Source organism: Elgaria multicarinata, chromosome 7 (genome assembly GCF_023053635.1).
Source record: "Elgaria multicarinata webbii isolate HBS135686 ecotype San Diego chromosome 7, rElgMul1.1.pri, whole genome shotgun sequence".
In the NCBI taxonomy this organism is placed as follows: Eukaryota; Metazoa; Chordata; class Lepidosauria; order Squamata; family Anguidae; genus Elgaria; species Elgaria multicarinata.
Genome location: NC_086177.1, coordinates 41552347 through 41575338, shown reverse-complemented (window position 1 = coordinate 41575338; position 22992 = coordinate 41552347). Strand labels below are relative to the sequence as shown.

At 36.6% G+C, this 22992-nt stretch overlaps 1 protein-coding gene across 3 annotated transcripts in view; it reads left to right on the top strand.

Moving 5' to 3' along the window:
- Window positions 1-22992, top strand: part of ATP9B (ATPase phospholipid transporting 9B (putative)) — a 170298-nt gene that overhangs the window by 48561 nt on the left and 98745 nt on the right. For all 3 annotated transcript variants that reach the window (XM_063130467.1, XM_063130466.1, XM_063130464.1), the window contains exons 7-8: window positions 2994-3045; window positions 17020-17114. In XM_063130467.1, the coding sequence (XP_062986537.1) occupies window positions 2994-3045; window positions 17020-17114 (147 nt within the window). The remainder of the gene's footprint in view (window positions 1-2993; window positions 3046-17019; window positions 17115-22992) is intronic.

Sequence of the window (22992 nt, the reverse complement as noted above, 5' to 3'; positions counted from 1 at the left end):
AAATTCGTTATCAATTCTTTTGTCTCTTGATTACAATTCAATTCTCCATAAACTGATAACAATGCCACAGTAGGTGTCCCTTCTATCTCCATTCCTATAATTTATTTTATCTCATTAAACACCATTTTCCATAATTTTTGTACAAATTCACATTTCCACCACATATGTAGATACGATCCTTTCTCTTGACAACCTCTCCAACATAATGCTGAATTCGTTTTATTTATCATATTTAATTTCACAGGGGTTAGGTACCCCCTCCAGACAAGCTTGTAATAATTTTCTTTTATCCTCACGGACATGTTTCTCAACACTCGTTGTTTCCATATCCCTTTCCAACTCTGTTGCCCTATTTGTTCCTTCCCACACCCACCCCATTCTCCTAGAGTAAGTGTGGACAACACGTGGCCTTTTTTGCATAAACACCCCAACTCCCAGAAGTTGCCCTCCCTTGTCCTTGGAGATCAGCACACACTTGTATAATAGCTTGGCTGTGAGGATCAAGGCAGCAACATGGAGTGAGATAAGGTAGGTTAGAATGATCCCAGATTAGAACACATCATTTGGAATTTACCAAACAGAGGTATTAACAAAACATACAGAACATAGAAATGTTATCAAATAAACAAATTCTAATTCATAATACTTGCTCTAGAATAATGAGCAGGTAAGTCATATAGTTTATATGCTGAAGAATAAGAGGCAATAATTGAGTCAGGAAAGCCTTTGAAGACTAGGTTGTAGGGACATTCTGCTTCAGAATGAGCAGGGGTAAAACAAAGGTCAGTCAACATACACACTTGCCCCTCCGGAAGGCAGGTTGGCCAACAAAAGGTCTGAACTGATTTGCAAATGTATATAGACTGTAACCTCTTTCAGCCCAATTCACTGTGACAATGGGAGATCCTGGTCATGAATCTTCCATGTCACATTTTGTTGAGCCTTGAGTCTCTCGGTAGGCAGTCAGATGTGCACTGGGATTTTGTGACTGTGGATGATCTAAAATCTTGGGTCCTATTTTAACCAAGACAGCCACTTAACCAACAATTATAGCACCAACATAAGAAGACAAACCAAAAATGAGGTAGTTCCTTCCAAGAAGGTTTGGTATACAGTAGCTAGTTTGGCAGTTGTGCCACTGCGCAAAACATGCTAATCTAGCTAGTAATTATGGAGTAACAGTGATCAGCATGGGGATTAGTGTAGCATCTGGCTTGCAGCTGCCAGACATTCCTGGCACTGGAAATCACTACCTCCACCCAATTGCATAATTTCCATATGCAAGAAAACTAGCCTGCTAATCAATAGCCTAACCTTCCTCTATGTGCTATAGATAGAAGAGAAGGAGAAAGATATGTATAGTTCGTCTTCTGGTGGAATAAAAGGGTTACTTTATTTTAAAGACATAATTGAAGTCTTGGGGTTTGTTTGTTTGTTTGTTTTTCCAGAAAACAAACTTCTTAAAAATACACTGCACTAGACCATGTTCAATGCGCTACACAACACTTATGGTTGAAAGTAATTCTGTATAAAATATGTTAAATCTTTAACTATTAAAAGTTTGGAACCTTCAAAGCAGAAAGTTTTGTTTTTTTCTCTGTGTGAACTTCATTCAGCTGAAAGGTCAAAGAAATGAGATCTCCATTTCCACTATGCAAAATTCTATTGTGTGATTTTAAATTTGAATGCACATTCACTTAAATATTTCCCCTGTAATTAGAGGAGCTGCTGACAAAGTGCCTATATCAATCTACTTGTGTCTTAAGATCTTCTCCAAGTACCTTCAGTAGATTAGAGAGTAATCCTATGGCCGCAGACAGTAAACTGTGCTCCTTTCCTCCTCGTAGCTGGCATGGAGAAACCCGCACTAGTTACCTCTTTGTACTCAGAAACCTGAGCATGGTTTTCTTTTTGTACTCAGAAAGGGAAAAGGGGCGGCTCTTGGGGAGGGAAGGAGACTGGTGAAGCTGCCTTTTGAAGTTTCCTATGCTTGCCCCAGCCTTCTTCCCTTATGCTTCAAAGTGTCATGGCTAGATGGGCAAAATTGCCCATCTTTCAAAAATGAAGGGTAGTCAAAACAGAAACGAGAATCATCTCTGTGCTCCTGCTGCTCCGCATTAGAATACTTGGCAGTCTCCAACTTTGGAGGCTGCCGACTATCAACATAGATTGCACTCTTACTTGTTGACAAGGGGGAGAGCTTTCTCTGTTCTGGCTCCATGATTGTGGAATTCTCTCAACATTGCTATCATTCTGGCATCAGGTTAAAACTTTTCTGTTTGTCCAAGCATTTTAAGCACAGTTGATCTGGTTTTGTATTTGGTGGTTCTCAACTGATTTATCACAAGATCTGTGTGTTTATCCCTTTATTATGTATTGTATCTTACAGATTTTTTATGGTTGTACCCTTTGTACACTATCAACAAGAATGAAGGATGGTTTAAAAATATGTCTAATAAAATAAATACACGTATTTATGCTTTCCACCCACTCTAAAACAATGAAAATGTGAATCGCTGACAAATTGAATTTAAGATTCAGTCAATAATATATGTAAACCTTGATATTAGGGTACCTCCTATCTTTGCAGAAAAAATATTGGGAGTTCCCGAGATACCAAATTGGGGTGGGGGATAGTTTGTGCATGCATGTTGTTCTAGAGAACATTCCTGGCAGTGAAGATTACCACATGAATGCTAGCTTTCAGACAGCTAGGTTAGACATTTGTTTGTCAGAAGGTAAATAACCTGCTAGCACAGGCTCCTGTAATAGGTTTGGAACCAAAGGCTTGCTTCCCCTTGACCCCAAAGTCTGTCTTATGCTACATACATACTTGTACGATACTTAATTTAAAGAACTGTGGCTTATTGTAATTTAAAAACAACAAGAGAACTGTAGATCCTTAACGTAAGATACCTGGATAAAGTCTATTTTAATTGAACATCATTATTATTATTATTGTTGTTGTAACATACTATCTACCTTTCCAACAGAATCAGAGAATCCCATCTGATATGGTGTTTCTGAGAACTTCAGAAAAAACAGGTATGTTGAGATTTTCTGGTCTTGTTATGTTCATGCTTTGTGAGTGGAGTGATTTAGTATGTACACTGATAATTAGAGCAACTGAAAATGTATATTATTGTGCTCCAGGTCCTGCTTGCTTTCAATTATTTATTTATGTTAAATAGACATACTCAAACAAGAAAGCCTTTATTTGAAAAGAAGTTTATGCAATATTTTTGTCAAGATCACAATTCTAGTAATTGAGAAGTCATCACCTTGAATAAACCACTTGCCCAACTTGGATTGCAGAAAATTAGGCTGCATCCTGAGATACTCTTCCTCATGTCGATATGAAACACCTCTCACAGATGGTACGCAAAATTTGTCTTGGGTGGGATGGGTTGCCACAATCACTGTGTGCTGCTGCTACCCAAGCTTGGGCTTTAGACATAAGAAGGTAGGGAGCTGAAGCAGCCATTATACTCATCTTTTCTCCCTGATTCTCATCTACCATGCTCATCTCTTCTGCCTGAGAGCTACAGAGCTGTTCCTGATTGTCAATGCCTGGCTGGCTTATGAACAGCTGGCTATAGACTTGACCATACTCCTGACATTTCCAGGCAGGAGAAGTGTGTTTTTCATCATGACAATCGAGTCATTACAGCCCACCTAACCTTGGCTTTAGCTCTACTGCTGAATTAACCTGGGAGGCATTGTTCCAGCACGAATTGGTATGCATCCTTTGAACTGATGGGTCATATAGGTGGCCTTCTGCTGATTGTTGGCTTGGATTAAGATTATCAGACCACAAGCACTAGTATAGATCAACCTTCCCTAACCTGATGCCCTCCAGAAGTTTTAGACTACAACTCCCAACATTCCTGACCATTAGCCATTTTGGCTGGGGCTGATGGTGGTTGAAATCCAAACATCTGGAGTGTACCAAGTTGGGAAATAGATTGTACAAAGGCTTACTCATCAGTTTGTGGAACTGTGCAAAAAATTTGGTTCTTCAATTCATAGTGCTCTATAGTCTAACCTTAAAGTAGTATTCAATGTTAGTCCTATGTAAAGTAGACCTATTGAAATGAATATGATTTAACTTAGTTGTGACTAATTTAAGTCTCATTCATTTCAGGGAGCCTTCTCTTAACGACCAGCCACAGATTATTTTGCACTTCGTTTGTTTTAAAATGTACTTTTAATTTGTTTTTATTCTATTTTATTTTGTCCACCGCTCTGAAATTCTGAACGGGAATGGTATATAAATACTGTAAATTAAATAAATATATTTCAAAAGGTCTACTCTATGTAGGACTAACATTGGATACTGCTCTTAGTCTGCAATCCCAAACAAACTACTACAGGGAAAGCCTCATTAAATTCAGTGAGACTTATGTCTGTATAAACATGTATAGGATTGAGTTAGTATATTAACTTACATTGATATGATACATTCATATACTTTCTCTTAAATATGGTTTTCATACACATAATGTAATACATTCTGTAATAAAGACTACAAATTGTGTAATATAGCACAGACATCCATTGAATCACTTTGTCATAAGAAATTTTGTGGAATGATTTGGTGTAAGCATCTAATACCTAAAACAATTATGCTGGCACTACTTTAAACGAAAATACTCAAAAAATTAAGCATATGGAAGTAATTGCTTTTAAAATAAATATTAAACACAAAGATTTGTTTCTTCCACATGTAGTAATTTTGACTGATTTATTACTTAATGTATTTCTAACACTTTAAGCACTTCTCCTCACCCAAAATATTGTCTTATATGCAGTTTATATTTCTGTATGCACATTTATATAGCTTTGGTTTAGCAAAAAGGATAAAAGCAAAAACGATAGCTTGGATCTAGACTAGTCATAACTAACATGTCCTATTCATTTCAATGAGAATAAAACATTGCTTACTTAGTCTGGATCCTATCTGATACATTGTTGTAAGCCGCACAGAGAACACTGATATTGAGTGGTATACAAATATTGTAAATAAATATTTGTAATTTGAAATGCAGCTTTATTCAAAACATTTATTTAAAACATTTATACACTCCTCTTCAGCTGGAAAGGCTCACAAAGTGACTTACAAATCAATAAAAAGAATGAATCCTTGCCCTAAGGCTTATAATCTAAAATGTCACAACACAAATGGAAAAGGGGATGAGTAGGGAAAAGGAAAACAAGAAAACTTGGGCATCAGTTTTTAATGTTTTATGGGTCTTATGACCAGCTGTAAAGCAAATGTAATGGTGTAACAGCTGGAAGTTGTTGGTCTTATCATGTCCAGAAGGAATGGAAATAGTCCAAAGAGATGAGGATCCCAAAATGGCTGGTCTTTCAGTTGAGCCAATGGCTGGTCTATCTGCTGCAGCCTATCACATGACTGCTGGATGAAAGTTGTGGGAGAGGAAAGCCTAATGCAGCTGGCTTCTAGAGAGGGCTGATGGTGACCCTGCTTTCCTTCGCTGCTGCTGCACCCTAAAGGAATAGCAGCTGGATGGCAGTTGTGTATGGAGAGGTAGGGACTGAGTTAGGCCTTGGAGCAAATTGGCAGATATTCACCTATTTGCATGTAAGTACTTAAGAAATTTCTAATTCATATCAAAGGAGTAGTTTGAACTATAAAGAAGGATAACTTATAGGAATACTGTGTTGAGTTTTGTTTACATTTATACTAGGACCCGGCTTGGAATTGCATTTTGGTTGATACAGAGAAGTCTTCCAGCAAACCTACAGAGCTGTCAGAGTTAGACACATTGTGCCCACCCCAGCTGTGGGAATACATGCCTACTGGCACCCCTAGGCATGGCCCCTGCCATCGTCCACCCCTATAAGCCCCCCTGGGGGAGGGGTCTGTCCATTCTATCCTCTTAGATGGAGCTGCCCCACAGTAGGGGGAGGGGCAGGCCTATAACTCAGCCTACTAATCTTCTCTGATTTCAAACTGTGCTTGTTTGGTTTTTCACACTTTAAAGGTTTTTTTTAATATTAGTTAACTAATATCTCAGTAACTGCTATCCCTGTCAGCCCTCACCTCTAACTCAACTAATTCTCTCTCCTCTAAACAAACAGCTGCATCAGCTCCTACTCTGCAATTGACTTTCCCAACTGACACTAACTCCACCCGCTATTCCATTCTGCCCACTGCCACGTTTCATTCTCTACCCTCATTCTCAATTGAGTCATTCCATTTTGTGCTTTCTATACAGTGTCCCCTTAATCTGCAAATTTCAGATATTTAGGTTTCATGGTCTTGGAGGTTACATTGAAGCAGTACATCTCTAAAAAAAAAATTGGTCGCTGTTTTGTTTCATGGTGGAGGACAACATTTTCACTATGCTTAAACCCATACCAAATAGAGGTAGAACAAATCCTGAAAGTTTCATAACAATCGGATGTATGCTTCCTTTCATATTTACAGATAGATGTGCAAAATATTAAATGCAATGATTCAAGAAAAATGTAACTAATTAATAACGTGGTTTGCATAGTTATTTCTTATTGCAGTTATGACTTCTTAGATTATGCTTTCCCAAACTAAACCATAATTCTGCATTTATATTATGCTGCCAGTTTATTGTAGAAGAAAAAGGATTATTCCAGATATGTTCAGTACTCTAGCAGATAAACATACCCTGTATAAAGAATGAGACATGTTATATTTTGTTAACATTCCTATTTAGTAGTTTGCTGCATCTACAAATTATAATTAATTACAGATTACTGTTTGGTGCTTTTTTGCACAAAGATGTTTGACACTCTGAACTTTTGAAATTACACAGAAAATGTGGCATCACTTTGAAATTCAGCTGTTTAAGTCAACTGTCACCTTCTATCTCTTTCTGAACAGACTGCTACAGAATAATAAGGCTGTAATAGTTGTGGCACGTGTTCTGGAAATTTCTATTATGTTTAGAAACCATACATTGTAAAATCTACCTGTCTTTAAAAAAAAAGTTTGGGAAATGTATTGCTACAGAGAATGACAAATGACTAGACTGAAGTTTTGCACATACGGCCAAATAAACTTTTATCTTCAGGGCATGAGTGACTGCCAACAATCTGTCCAAACTACTTTAATCTGTTACCGTATCTCAGTTCCTATTTCAGTTTTAACATTTGATTTAACTCAGGCTAGCAGTGTTTTGACATCTATCTCAAGCCACTGAATAATATTGCTTGTATGTGTTCCACCTATTGTTTTATACATGAACCCTTGTGGAATAATAACATTAACACTAAGTATACTAATACTATACTTAATATGCTAATATTTAAAGAGGGGATGTAGTGTGTTGGCTGTGAGGCTGAGCTATGAAGCAAGGATATTCTGATTCGGACCTTGCCTCTACTATGAATTCACTATGTTTTCTTTAGGCAAGCTATGTTTTCTTTACCTTATCCCTCTAGCTGCAGCTGTAATATAGGCAAGGTATTCCCCACCTCACAGGAGGCTCATGTGCATGAGGTTAGCCAGTTTTTCTTTCAGTGACAATTCATGAAGGCTCCTGACCTTGAGAGTGTGTAGGGGGGTGTCTTTTCAGGAATGTAGTGTGTTGGCCCTGTAAAGGAAAAGTGGAACATCATGTGTTGAGTACCATCTGTGGTACTTACAAGCCAGCATATATATTGATTGGGTTTGCATGATCGCCATGGCTCACCATGGCTTATTTAACCTGTGGCACCCATAAGCACCATCCTCGGTATTCAAGTCATGACTTGTCATATAGTCCAAACCTGGAAACCTTGTGTTATGCAAGGGTTAAACAACCCTCACAGAATACACGGCCTATTTTAGAGTTATGCAAAGGTGGGTTTACATTCACAGAACCCACAATCCCCGGGTTTGGACAACATGACAAGCTACAATTCCTACTTGAATATTCAAAATAGATGCCAGCATATACCACAATCCACCGTAACTTAAATATGCCACGGCCAACTGTTAAATCGTGTGAACTCGCCCATTAAGTCCCAGTCTTGGGAAGAAGAGTGTTGAGAAGAGGATAATGTCTACTTGAATGGGGAGCAGGGTGCACATCTGATAATTTCATATACCTACTACTACGAATGTGCAGATTTTGTAAAATCCATTCCGACTGCGCTTTGTGGAGTGTCAGGTGCCTTTTGTGCCATCATATGCATATTCACAGAATTGAATCTTTCCAATTTCCTGAATTTGTGCAAATTTACACTGGGGGGGGGAAATGTGCAAATCCCCCATGTGGGTTTTGATGCCTGTGGGGAAATGCGTGTTTTTGCCCAGTGTTTTTTAATTTTATACATTTTTCTACAACTAAATTTGCATAAAATTTCAGATAGGAAAAAAAACCTGTCTGCAAGTCAGTGGAATCCATGTGACTTGGGAAAAGCTGGTGTGCTGCAGAATCTGTGGATTGGATTCATTGAAATCCAAACTCATTATGAATTTCTCTGATATCTCTACTTACTACAACAATTAAACACTCTTTGAAAGCCTAGCCCAAACAACACTGAAATATTCTTTTGAACAATGAGGCAACCATAGTAGTAATGGCAAAGCCCAAACTTTGAATATTTTCTGTGAGCACTGCAAGAAATGCTTCTCATTCAAGACAGTAGTAATCAAGGATGAGTTTTTATGTAGCTGTATGAAATCTCATTTGCTGGGTTTTTTGGTCCTATTCTTTCAACCCCTGCCCCAAGCTAGTGGAGTTAAAGCCTTTTTTATTATTATTTTAAGCAAACCTGAACCACTTCATACTTAATGTACTCCTTGGCAATTGTGGGTCAGTTGTCCTGGTATGTTTAAAACCAAAATTATTTTACTAAGTGATCAGGGGTCTGACTTACTTCTGCTCAAATGAATGGGAAAGTAAAACTGCCAAATACCTAATTGGGCCTATGCTATCTCCAGTAAAGTCTCAAAATAGAGTAAGGAAAATAACTTGGTATTTCGGGTGTTTCAAAAATTCCATTTTGTTTATTATACCACATCAAAAGTACTGGAATAGACTTCTTCTGGTTTTGTAAAAATAAATAAATCTGTACATGGCTGTGTGTACACAAGAACCACCACATTACAAAGCGCTCCTGGAGTCCTTTGGACCACAGGAGTAAATTTTGCTGGGGGTGGTGGTGGAATTCTGCTCAAAGTTGGCTTTCTCTTGATAAAGGAGTTAATACTCCTGTAGTGCATTCTTGCAATACTGACTTATTATTTGTCATGTTCTTTTTGGGGGTGGGGAAACATTGGATCCCTTCTACTATTTAAATTTGAGCCAAATAGTTCACCTAGGTATAAATTAATTTAAAATATTTATACAGCACTTAACATTCCAAAATGCCTAAGCAGAATTCAAACATAAGTTTAAACACCATAAAATATAAACTCATTGCAATACTGTGACTTGTAATATACCTAAGTAAAATCATACCTCTGGGAAAGCTTTCATGAATTTTTCTTTTAGTAATCCCTAAAAACCCAGTTTTGTTAGTACAAACCTTACATCAACAGAAAGATAAAGACGGAACCTTGCTTTGAGTAGTTAAAAGCAAACCAAAGGAGCAAGTGGCACAACCAAAAAGACTCTATCAAAGAACCATAAAACATGCGTACACAAACACACACACACACACACACACGAAGTATCAAGTATTACCTCTAGAGCTAATGAGTATTTTTTAATATTGGTAACAATTGAGATTTACAGTGCAGTCCTAAACATGTTTACTCAAGAAAGCCACATTAAGTTCAGTGGGATTTATTCCCTAGTAAGTATACTTATGATTGTAAGCTTAATTTAACAAGAATGTATAGTTCCTCTCTCAGACCAAACAGTTAAACAATTTAGTATTATGTATTTACTGGTCACTTCATGTCACTGACACAGAAGTGACATGTAGCAATTGTCTGTAATATAACTGTTCTATTTTTAGGGAGTTTTCCATAACTAAATATAATTGCAAAGTGAATTAACTGCTGCCATAGAATGATTTCAAAACGTTTTGATTTCACAGTGTTTCAAGGGCTTCTGCCTATAAAGAGAAGATAAATCATAGAACAGAACATGGGCAGGTGCTTTAAATATCTCCCTTTTTCTTGATGATGAATGCAAAATAATTCTGTAATGTATAATAAAATGAAATAAAAATTCCTAGAACGTGCAGAGTCGATATAAAACCCTAAAATATATGCAGTGTGATCAAGCTTGGATTAAACACATCTGTGTACTTGTCAATAAGGAATTGTGATGAGTTCAGGGTATCATATTGACTGTGTATTAATACATGGTATCCTATTGGACCATAAGCTGATTGTTTAGAATGTAAATGAATCTGTTGATGGATCCAGTGACTGATGGCTTAAATTCCAATTAATCAATTGCTTCATCAGTTTCTTAATTCAGATCAAATATCTCTTGAGTGAACATAGTACTTTCAGTGGTATTAGGAAAAATTAATGCTTTAGAACTAATTTCCATCAATCTCTTATAAATGCCAATATGTTTTTTTCAAATGTCCCAGGTGACAACATTATAGCGTAAATATTTGACATATATATATATATATATATATATATATATTAGAGTTCCTATTTACAGCAATGTATGAAAGCTGATTTTTTTTCTTAATGTTGTAAATGAAACTCTGTACCCAAATGTATCACTTCAGTGGTTCGTTTTAGCTTGTTATTGGTTAAAAATATTCACATAGTCATAAATGATTTACAATCAAGTTGCTGACGAAGGAGGTATTTTTCTTTTGTGCTCTTGAGTTTCGACTCTGAGCAAGCAGGTTGCTAATATTGCAAGGTATAACACTTTATGACAGCTTCACATACCTCATTTCTCAATGACCCATCAATTAATTCATCAACACTTGACACAGACTCTTCATTGTGACACTTATACCAGTTGATCTTAATTTGATTGCCATTAAAACCACCCTTTCCTGACAACTCTTGTCAATTATACAAAATAAAATCAAGTATTCATAAGAAGGCTGTAACAGGATACAGGCAGGCAGATTTAATAATTCAGTTTTGGTGAGGCTTAACTGGCATTAGTTGTAGCTAATGTTCTCATTTGTGAAAAATTTATCAGATACAACACTTGAGAGAGAATACAGACAGAATAGCTTTATTTGTACAGCCTTGGCTGCATGGTGGCATAAAAGGAAACATTTTAGTATAGTTTTGTTCTTTAAAAAAGTAAAAGATAGATGCTGAAAGTAAAAACAAAACATGATGCTAATTAAGGAATTTTAAGAAGCATTGCTATACTTCATACAAAAAGGCCCTAACAGCAAAATTTAGCCATGTATATGTTAGTTGGACAAGATCTCATGGAGAAGTGTGCATGTAAACACACACACACACACACACACACACACACACACACGATACATACGCACAGAGTATTTTACAGTTCTTCATAAAGTGTTCCCATTTCTCACACACCTAATCACGAGAATTCAGTCAAATCTGCCTCATCTGTCATATTCCAAGTGAAAAATTGTAAAGGTGGAGCCAGCCCATTTAACTCTTCCTTTCTTAATATGGCCCAGGACTAGCATAGAAATAACACTGGGGTATTATTTGTGTCTTATTTCTTTTTCAGTAACAGCTTTTGGGATCAAAATATACTTCTTGGCAATTATGTGTTCTGTTGTCCTGCACTTTCATCTCTCCATCTCAGCTTTTAAGTTTTAAAAAATTATGTTTAACTTAGTCAGCTAACAGAGTTCAATTTACCCATCTTGAAATGAATTGGAAAGTGAAACTACCAATACCTAAGCTTGGACCTGTTCTACCCCCAGTAATATCTCAAAATAGAGCAGGTAAACCTGAACCTTAAGTTTCACTTTATTATTTTCACAGCCTTACCTTTTCAAGAGCAGTAGAGTGGATTTTTTTAAAAGAAAATAGATGTTTGTTTGTGTGTGTGTGCGCGCACACACACACACCCAAAATATTGCAAAGCAATTAGTGCAAGCTCAGTACTTCACCCAGTGCTTTTAGTTATGTTTTCTCTTTTGTTCCTTTTCCAGCATTTTGCAATAAAGATTGCCTAATCTGTGTTTGTTTGTTTTTTAAAAAAAGAACTTAACAATTTAGGAGTCCAATAATTTCTGTTGGAACCCAATAGCAGATTAATACAAAATAAATGGTATAGAGTGTTAAATACTCTTAATGTAATGGGTTAAAGCCCGTTCACTTTAACCATGATTCAGGGAGCACATTACTAACTAGAATTAGAATTTTGCCTAGAATTTTGTTTTCCATTTTCATAAGTATCCATCCCCCTACCCCCATTTAAGGTCAAACTATAGGAGATCCATAGTTGGATGTCTTTAGGGTTTTCATTTTTTACTTAAAAGCAATTGTGAAAGGCTCTGAATTTGGTCAGAATAGCAATGCTAGGAATAGGGTAGGGATTAAGCATTTCTCACCTTACTATTTACTGGATCTAGATCAGTCCTTTCCCTAACCCTGCTATTAATTCTGATGGGCATAAATACATTACAAAGGATTTTGGAAGATTAACCCTCAGTTCAAGAAGTCTTCATATTTTAGAGTTGGCACTGAGCTTGTTTTGTTCACTAGTTCCTCCTTAGCCTTTCTTTAGATAATAGCTGTAGGATGCATTGTTCTTTTCTTTTCCTTTTTCTTCCTTGTATCCTAAATAGGATAGGATAAAATGTCCTGATACCCTGCCTCACACACTCTCTACTCTGCACTTGCTGTACAGCAAGCGAAAGACACCAAAAGCGAAACACCAGTGATTCACTTGGATACATTTTAATTTTGGGTGGTATTTCTCAAATATTTTCTTGATTATTTTTGGTTTAAATGCCAAGTTAGAATGATTCTAGATATTGAGGGACATATAGCATCAAATACATGAATTATTCTAAAATGTACCTTGAAATAAATCCTCAGCACTTTCTCAAAGGTTGTATTAATCAGCCGTAATCCACTGCTAACTCAAATTATTTGTCAAGTAGAACTGTGTTTTGTAAAGTAAACCAATGAATCTCAACATTTTGAATAAAATGGGTTAGGATAATGTTCAACTGCTCTACAAGAGATAAATATTTTATTTTGAAAAGCAAAATAGTTGGTAGTTTTGTGAAAATACCTGATAACTAATAAGTAGCAAGAAGGAATGAAGACAATATCAGAAGGTGTAGGGGGGAGGGGCCTTGAAAAGCAAACAGTCTCCTCTAGACAAGGAATGGACCATTTTGAAAAAGATCCGGACCCATTTGAATCTGGATCAAGCTTAATATTCTTCTTGCTTTCTGTCTGTCCCCTGCCATTCTCTTCCCATTCACAATCATGCTAATCCTTAGATTTTTGCAGAGGAGAGGATAACCAGTAGCAGGAGGGCTTGAACATTTGTAGATAAGCAAATATGTCTGCCAGGCAGACTCTACAGCTTGAAATGATGGTACCAAGCATGCTCAGAAGTGTTATTTCAAACTGGAGTCAACCGGACTTGCTGCCTATGAATGAGCAAGCTTGAAGAATTCTCTGAAAGGGAATTCTAAAATCAGATACAGCTCAAATGATAACACTGCTCAGATTTCTCAATAACATGTTACCTGGGCCAGATCTACACCAAGCAGGATGTACCACTTTGAAAATGGTTTGAAAACAATGTATAGAATGTGTCATGCGCCTCAACAGTTGTCAATACTGTTATAAACTATTATAAAGCAGTGGTGTAGATCCTGCCCTGATGGCCACTGGTAAGTAGAAAGTGTCCCCAGGTTGTGGCACGGAATTCCTGATTTGAGCACATTCTGCAGGATGATTCTAGCTTTAAGTGGGGGGGGGGGGGGAGAGAGAGAGAGATCAATCTGACATGCTCAGTTCTGTGCTGATTGAACTCTCATCAATTATCAAGCCAGTACTTAAATGCCAGAAGCTTTTTGCTTTGTTTTACGAAGAGGTCTACTGTTTGTATCCTTTTTGTTAGTCACTACTCAGTAAATTAGGATAATAGGCTGCAAACCTATTCTCATTTTACATGAGAATAAATCCCATTGAACAAAGTGGAACTTCTGAGTAAACATGCGTAGATTGAGCCTTTAATTTTTGCCTTTGGAAGGGATTCTTTTGCTCGCCCTTACACTTTCATAGAGAAAACTGTGAAGAGAGGTTACTTCTTTCTATTTGCTGAAGAAGCTACGGCTACCTTAAGAGAAAATAGCAGTATCCAGCATTTATATGTAATTTCTGTGAACTATGCAAATTGGCTCATTATAACTTGATTTTTTAAAAAAGAAAACTGCTATGAGGGCATTTGCAGTTGGGCAAATATAATAAAATAAACAATACTTTACTAATGCACAGAGGCCATAATTTCCTCACATATTTTTAGGATGAACCTTGGCAGTAAAAAAAATTCTGACCTAGATTATAGCAAATTCTGGCTCAAAAGAGGGTGGCTTGAAAGAGAAGAGTTATGAAGGTTCACCTGTAAATTTGTGCACAAATTGTTGTAAATATAAGCCACTTTTGGCAAAAGCCAATTTGGTCAGTTAGGATTTGTAAAGGGGAACCAGCAAAGAGAGGTTTCTCTGGAATTGCAACCATGTTTTTCCAAAAGCACAAAAGGATTAGAAAAATGGTAATAAGTGAAAGTCCAAACTTAATTGTTTTTAACTCTTTTCTAAATTTAAGAAATTGGGGTTTTCAACAGCTGTGGAAATAAATCGCAAGTTTCAGTGGGACTTAAGGTAGTCATGACCTAACATATTTAGGTTGACTCTAAATATGACTAAATCCGGAACCAGCCCTTTAATTACAGGTCGCAAAGTATTCAAAATAACTGCAGTTAGTCATGAGTTATTTCTCATGTGGTCTTCGTTGCCCATTTAATTTGTATACTTTTTAAACTTCATTATACAGACTTAAGAACTGTATGTCTTGGTACATTGAAAAGTCTTGCCGATAGTGCTAAAGAATTATTTTGAAATGCCTGGCTGGGGGACGTTTTATTGTTTAGGTTTTGCTGTAGTGATCACTATTGAGAGCTGACTTGGCACAAAGCAGTCTCTTTTTCTGGATAAAAGGGAAACGGACTATGAGATAAGTTATTGATGAAATTAACTGCTGAAGTGGAGAGGAAATGCAGCTGGCCAATACATGTCATAGTGTGAGCTCTATTAAATGAATATATGTGCAGTCAACCATTCACAGGAGCCACACTGGTCTTGAACCGCATTGATCTATAGTATAATTCTAAATGAAATTGATGGATGAGAGCAGCCATTGACAGGAAGGGTAAAGAGAACCATGAAATGTCTTGTATAGGGAAAGTATGATGGAAAATAGACTGTTGATTAGAATGTACTGTAGAAGCATGGCATTCTTACGTTGCCTTATGCTTATTTACAGCGTTTTTAGTTTTAGTAATTGTGTCTGGAAAAATGCTTACTGTGTAGGTTTTGGATTTTCTAGAAATAATTATTTTATCCAGTTTTTGTTTTGAGACTGAAAAATGTATGTTTAAATACAGTATTTATAAAAGTGTTTACAAATTAAGGTTTGCTTCCTACATGCTTTATAGAATATGCATTTATTGAGCAAGTATGGTATAGATGTTGAGCCACTTGTAAGTTCTTCTAACAGAGTACTGCGTGAAGATTCCACCTTTGGGTCAGATATGATTTCAGGTGCCTTTTGTCTGAACTGTGTAGTTTCAGGCAGTTAGCCCACTGAGCAGACAATAAATGTTTAAAAATGGGTTTAGCTAGAAGCTACGTACTTGACTGTAACACCAAATTCATCCAGAGTTAGGCACCCAAATAAAACTTTCTGACTGATATTTGGCCAACCATTTCCCTCAAAATACCATTTTTTAATTTTATCTTTGGCCAATGAGGGAGTGGAGTAGGTAGGAAAGGGTTAACTCCCTCTTCTGTTAAAGACAGGGCCAAGCAAATTAAACTTTGGCCATCTGGAAAGAGAACCTCTGCTTCAACAAAGAACAGGGTTAAACCCAGGCTCCCAGTGCTGCTGTGGAGCTTTAGTTTTAATTGAGACTAAAGAAAAGAAAAAGGTGTTGTGTTCAACCACGTAGAAAGAGGACAACAAACAAAACCATTACCAACAACCCTTTTGATCCATAATTCAGTCTTTCTAACACATTGACAATTAAAACATGGTACAGGTTTACCTGATAAGGGGGAAAGATTTGTGTTTGGATTTTTTGTTTGTTTTGTTTTTGCCAGTGAGTATATTTTTTCACTTTGTTCCCAGTAATTTTCCAGGGTAAGTCAGCTACTAGATTATTACACCACAGATCTATTGCCTCTGCCTTTCTCCTAAACTGAGAAAATGGACAGGGGAGGCTCATCCCTGTCATCACCCTGAGCTCTGAAAGCAATGACTCAGGAAGCAGACTCTCTGAAGTCTACTGTGAATACAGCTGAAAGCACCTGCCTTTCTCCTGAGCCTCTGAGTAGAGATGGGGCTTGTCCTTGAAGTTGTGCTGAGCTTTAGCGCTACTGCAAGCAGTGAATTGTGAAGCTCAGCTCTACTATAGGCCCGAGTTCTCCACTCTTCACAGCCTGGTGGGGATTCAGTTCTTCATTGCTGATCATTGGAAGGACTCCAAAACAGCCAAACTTCTCCTTTTGGTCAAAGCATTCCTAAGTTGAGGAAGGAGCAAGGTCAGTTGCAGCCACAATAGTTTGTTAGCTACAAACACCAGCCAAAAAAGTGAACCTGGAAAAGCCTAAAAAAAGTATTTGGAGCTTTATGTTCAGGGCAAACTGTTAAAAGCAAAACTCAAGGAAATATTTGCACACACATATCTTTGCCTCTTGAACCATGTCTGTAGAATCTTCCTGTTTGTCTCCCTGTGCTATACTGAAATTTAAAGTGTTGGTGTAAAACCTTTCAGTAATGAAGCTTCCATAGCTTTATGCCTGTTTCCACTTTAATGGGATCTAAAACATCTGTCATGTTTTTGTTTCTTTTGCAATTTTAAGGTTCATGTTTTATCCGAACTGATCAGCTAGATGGTGAAACAGACTGGAAACTAAAAGTTGCTGTTAGTTGCACACAGAGATTGCCAGCTTTAGGGGTAAGCATTGTAGCTATACATTTCACTTCTTTCATTGTACCTAATGCAGTTACGTGTTTTGGAGCAGTTGTGTTCATTAATTCCAGGTCACAGAATTGTATCGTGTATAAAAAAAAAACTGTCTGTAAGCAGTAAGTACAGGTGCAATCAGAAAACATGAAGTTAGCTTACAACCACTGAAATAAATGACCTATCAGTTGTAGTAAAAGCATTTCCTAGGGACTCTAAGGCTCACTGATTATACTTTCTGTAATGATATGCTTGGTTTTCTGGACCCAATGCAAAGTACTGGTTTTAACTTAAAGCCCTAATCAGTTTAGGGCCAGTTTCTTCCCATATATAACTCCCCAATCCCTAAAATCATCTTCAGAGGTCTTTCTCTGGGTTCCCCTGCCAAATGAGGTGAGGCATGTGGCTCTAGGCCTTTTTGGTGGTAGCGTCCTAGTTATGGAATGCCCTCCCCAGAGAGGCCCACCTGGCACCTACGCTTTGATATGGTTTGTGTGTTTGTTTTTTGGCATCTCTTTATTTTCCAGTCACCTGACACTAATTTTTATTTCCCTAGCCCTTTTGACTTTTAATTCCAACTTTTTTTTTTAGTGATCTGTGCATTTTATATTTTAGTGGTGCTGTGAGCTTTATTATATTTGTCATCTGCACCTTTTTAATGTTACATTTAGATGTTGTTGTTTTACATTTGATGTATTGGTTCTCTTTTATTGTAAGCTGCGCTGGGAACATTTTCTTAATGGGTGGCGTACAAATGTAAAAAAAAATTGGGGTGCTTATTTTTTAATATAGCAATTATTGTTTTAATATTATTAGTGTAGTAGACACTTTTACATAGTGTACCAAAAGGTACTCTTTAAAAAAGAAAACACAGAATAGATACTGATGCAAAGAACTGTGCAAGTTCTTCCTTATATCCAGAGAACTTTGGATTCCTTAGCCAGCTCATGATATATGGCTACCTAACTTTGAAATTGGAGGAAGATTCAAAGAAGTTTTGAAGTGCAGTGGCAAAGATTGCTATTCAAAGAAAAAAGAAAAATCCCACTAGACATATTCAAGCCCTTGGGCATGCCGAAGGTAGTTCTTTGGATTGTGTGTGTTGGTCCTGAAATACAGGATAGCAAACATAAATCTGGAACATTTTCTAAATGAAAGGGGGAATGGAGAAAGGAGCTCAAGTAACTAATTCTAATTAGATATGCCTTTAGAAGACTTAAGACATTCTTATCTATCTTTTCTGGCCTGAAGGCTGTAGTCATCCAGATGTGCCTTCATAAAATATCATCCACCTATATACATAAGAAGTTCAGCTTGAAAACTGAAATTCTAGCTCCACAGTTACTAGGGAGTAAGCTCCACTGAACATTGTACTAAGAATATAGTTTAAATATTGCATAATGCTTTGTAAAGTGTAATGTGTTTGATATTTTACGAATTCTTACTTTTCATGCATTTCAAAATAATGATATTGCCACTTAAACTTTAGATATGTATTCATTACTTACTAGATTTTTCTGAAAACAAAGCAGTAATATTTAGCTATAATGAAGCTCACTTTTTGTTCGACATGCATACTATTTAGTAATTGAGTCCTGGAATATGAAATTAATCAGTTTAAAAATATGTGTGGCTATAGTATTGAATGTAATCTATATCATGACTTGAATACAAAAGACCATTTAACTAATTTTGCACTCCCCAAAAGATGGTGGACATAAATAGCACTTTCTTGAGGTGCTGCTATTGCTGTGGGCTGTGTTTATAGCACCCATTTGGCAAGGTGTGTTTACATAACACTCAGCTCTGTATGAGAACAGCCTGCCTGCAAAGAAAACATCAGGCATATGTATCCCACAGTGATTTGCCTGGCATCCCCTAGATATATGAACTGAGTCAGGTTGGGAGACTCGAGTAATGGTCGAGACAACTGTACGTTGCTAGAAATCATGAGTTCTGTAGCACGTTGTTTTTTGTTTTTGTTTTGCGTAATATATCGTGATTATGGCAGAGATAATATGCATTCCCCTACACTATCTTTTGAACAGCATCTCATAAGGCAGAGATAGGGACTGTGTGGCCCTCCACATGTTGTTGGACTGCAACTCCTATCAGCATTGGCTGTACTGGCTAGGGCTGCAGTCCAACAATATCTGGAGGGCTACATTTCCCCCACTCCTGCCATAAGATATCAAACAACTGAATGAGGTGGAAGGCAGCTGAGTCAAGTTTCTTGGAAACCACGATAATTTAAAGCTCCCAAACTGTGTATTTGTAATTCAACCCTACTATATTGAATGCTACACAATCCTTGCAAGTCATGATTATCACAAAAGTTGGTATGCAACATTTCTATTTAATAATCTATAACCCCTACCACAAATTGTTATTATTTGTAGGATTCCCTGTTTGACATGTAATAAGCAAATGAATTGCAGTTACTTAGGATGGGCTGATTTCTGTTTTACAGTAATTCTTGAATGCCACCTGCTGGGCTGCTGCTAAAATGGCTGAGGAGATGCTTCATGTTTATCCTTCTTCTTGCCATTTTTATCATTGCAGTCCATATAGCTTTGCCCATACAAGATGTGATCTCACCCCATTCAGAGGTCTGCCACCAGTTTTTGTTTTCAAGGTGCAGAAAATAAATGATTTGTTTTTATAGAAAAAGTAATGCTGTAATGATGAATGAATCATTTCAATTTTGAATGTTGAGACATTTTAAAATCCTTTAAAGAATGATTGATAGTTTAAAAATAACTCCCCTGAGAAATCATTATACAACTGGGATTGGTAAGGTTTCACAATTTAGAGAATATGGCTTCCATGCAGTCTTTAAACCACAGTGTTGGCAGCAGAATTATGCACAAAATTATGTACAAATTATGCATCATGTGAAGAACATGGATAGGGATACATTTTCCCCCTTTCCCATATTAATAGAACCAATGGGGTCATTCCATGAAGCTGATTGGTGGGAGATTCAGGACAGATTAAAGGAAGTACTTTCACACAGCACATAAACTCTGAAATTCACTACTACAAGATGTGGTGATGGCCACTATTTTGGATGGCTTTAAAAGGGGGTTGGATGGATTCCTGGAGGAGAAGACTATCTATAGCTATTAGTCCTGATGGTTAAGTGCAACCTCAAGTATCAGAGGCAGTAAGCCTGTATACACTTGTTCTTGGGGAACATGGGTTGGAGGGTGCTGTTGCACTATGTCCTGCTTGTGGTTCCCTGGTCGACAGCTGTTTGGCCACTGTGTAAACAGAGTGCTGGACTAGGTGGACTCTTGGTCTGATCCAGCATGGTTCTTCTTATGTTCTTAATTTAATTTGAAGCAAGGTTCAGTTATATTTTTAATGCCACTAGCCAGGATTTAAAACAACATGTAAGCTTATGAGTAAATTATAGTGGAGATAAATTCAGTAAAAGAGTTATTTTGCTTTAAAAATATATATCGTTTGAACAAGGTGGAGGACGTAATGCTAAAAATGACTCAAGCAGAAAAGGATGGAGCTAAAGGAGCATCCAGTCTTGGATCCTAAAGCCTAGAAAAATTCATTCCTCTTAATTCATAAAATAGTGTTTAAAAGAAAAGAAACAGGGCTTGCATAGATGCAGACTAAGCAATTTGGTCATGTAGTTAACATACACTGTCCATAACTGTCACTCATTTTGATTTCTGTAGTTATCTGATGTAAAGGATTGTATCTTGTGTTGTCATGGGCTGTCAGTTCCATCATCAATGTAGGACTGTAACCTTATCCACAGTGACACCCAGAATAAATAAACCGGCAAACCTTTAGAGCTTTCTTAAAGAACAGATGACACCACCAAAGATGATCAGTACAGATTTTGTTGTCTTCCCAAACCACTTAATGTGATCAGAGAATTAAAATTTCAACAAGTCATTTAATGATGGCTGAGCTGTAAGAACTGTAACACCCAGGTTAGGTTTCTTGGTTTCATAGTCATATGTGGGATAGTGCCTTCCTGCACAATGCATATTCTTGGATAGTCTTCTCTGGCTTAAGTGATCAAGTAAATTTATTAGCAGCAATGAGGTCACTGTAATTTTCAATAAATGGTGACTTGCTGATTTATATCAAAAGATCCATAGAGCAGTAAACAATACCATTTACATTTAATTAGTTTTATTGAACCAAAGGCAATTTTATTTGTAATGAACTGCATGTTATGATTAAGGATGTATTTTAATGATCTTTAAGTAAGGTGAACAAATGTTGCCCTTGACCTAATAGAGGAGGTTTTTCTACATTATTGATAACTCCAGAGTGATTTCTAAATTATTATTGTGAACAGTAGAGGAAAACATTGTCATTATTGTACCATCATTTTGTTGTTTCATGACTTATGCAAACAATTGGATGCATCCTTCCAAAATTCTTGCATGTAAGTAAAAAGGAGATATTCAGCTAAACAATTCCTTTATCATTTTTAAAAAATCTTACATTTTTCTAGTATGCTGTATTGCCAGTTCCCTATACTTTTAATCTAAAATTAAAACTTCCTTACAAATATAGATGGCAAATATACAAATATAGATGGCAATGCATGACACTCAACAAAATGCTACACATTTTAGTTCTAATCATAGTTTAAAGATAAATGGCATTGTGACAAAGGCACATAATCAATATAGAGCAATTATTCACTAATTTGATTACTTCAAATATAATTTACGATAATTTTGAAGTTTGTCATGAAGGTGTTTGGTATATCTAATTCCTCCTGCTCCCCAATATATAAATTGCTCTCTTTGCTGTTGAGACTTCTTTAATGTAGTGGCTATGCTTTTTCAGAGGACAGAGCAAGTTTAAAAGTGATCTAGTTTGCTCAGAATTTCTGCAAGGCATGTGAGTCTGTAAAGGAAGAAAATTTTCGTGCTTGGCTCACTTCGTTAATAGTTTTTATTGTATTACAAGCATGTGTGTGGTATTAGTTTTCTGCTGTACTGAGACTCTTATTTTTCTGAGCACAATAAAGCACATAATAGCCTGGATTATCTAAATTGTAGGTGATAACAGATTGAGAAGAAGTGAATGATGAAGATATAGGACACCACATGTGTATTAGTTTCATATGAATTATTTCTCAAGAGGCTGATGAAAACTAACTTAGAAGAACAAGAATGCACTGAATGGAAGTTTGTGTGAAAGCTTACAATAAACGGTTGATGATTTAGTATAAAAACAGATAATTTGTAATGGAAGATGTTGAAATCTGATTTGCACTCTTAAAATATGAATAAAATAGTTGGATGGGCAAGCATAAATAATTTAGAAGAATGTGATGTAGAAGATATGGTTAGAGTTGCATTCTTTTAAAACTCAATGGAAATTAAAATTACTGATGATTATACTTTTGTCTGCTTTCCTTAAAAAATTATATATAGAACTCCATATGTATATACTGTATACTATAAATCATATTTATATATAGCTATCATTTTGTGAACCGCCCAGAGAGCTCCGGCTATTGTGTGGTATAGAAATGTCATAAATAAATAAATAAATAAATAACTTTACCCTGACAGTTGTTCCTGATAGAATATATGTGCGTTAACCAGTGCATAGTTTCTATTGCTGATACTTTTCACGGAATCCACACATGTCCTGAGCATACCTTGTGGAACTTCCTGTACTGAATGAATGGATGATCCATGAGAGTGTCAGGAGTTGTCTACTCTTGAGACATAGCATCTACAAAAGGAGGGAGAGTCATACCATCTGCAGAAGAAGGGAGGGGCTCTACAAACACAATTATAGCTCATTAGATCAATGCTCCTACTGTACTTCTAGTTCCTAATGACCCTTCACATGCAGAAGGGAGCTTAATGTA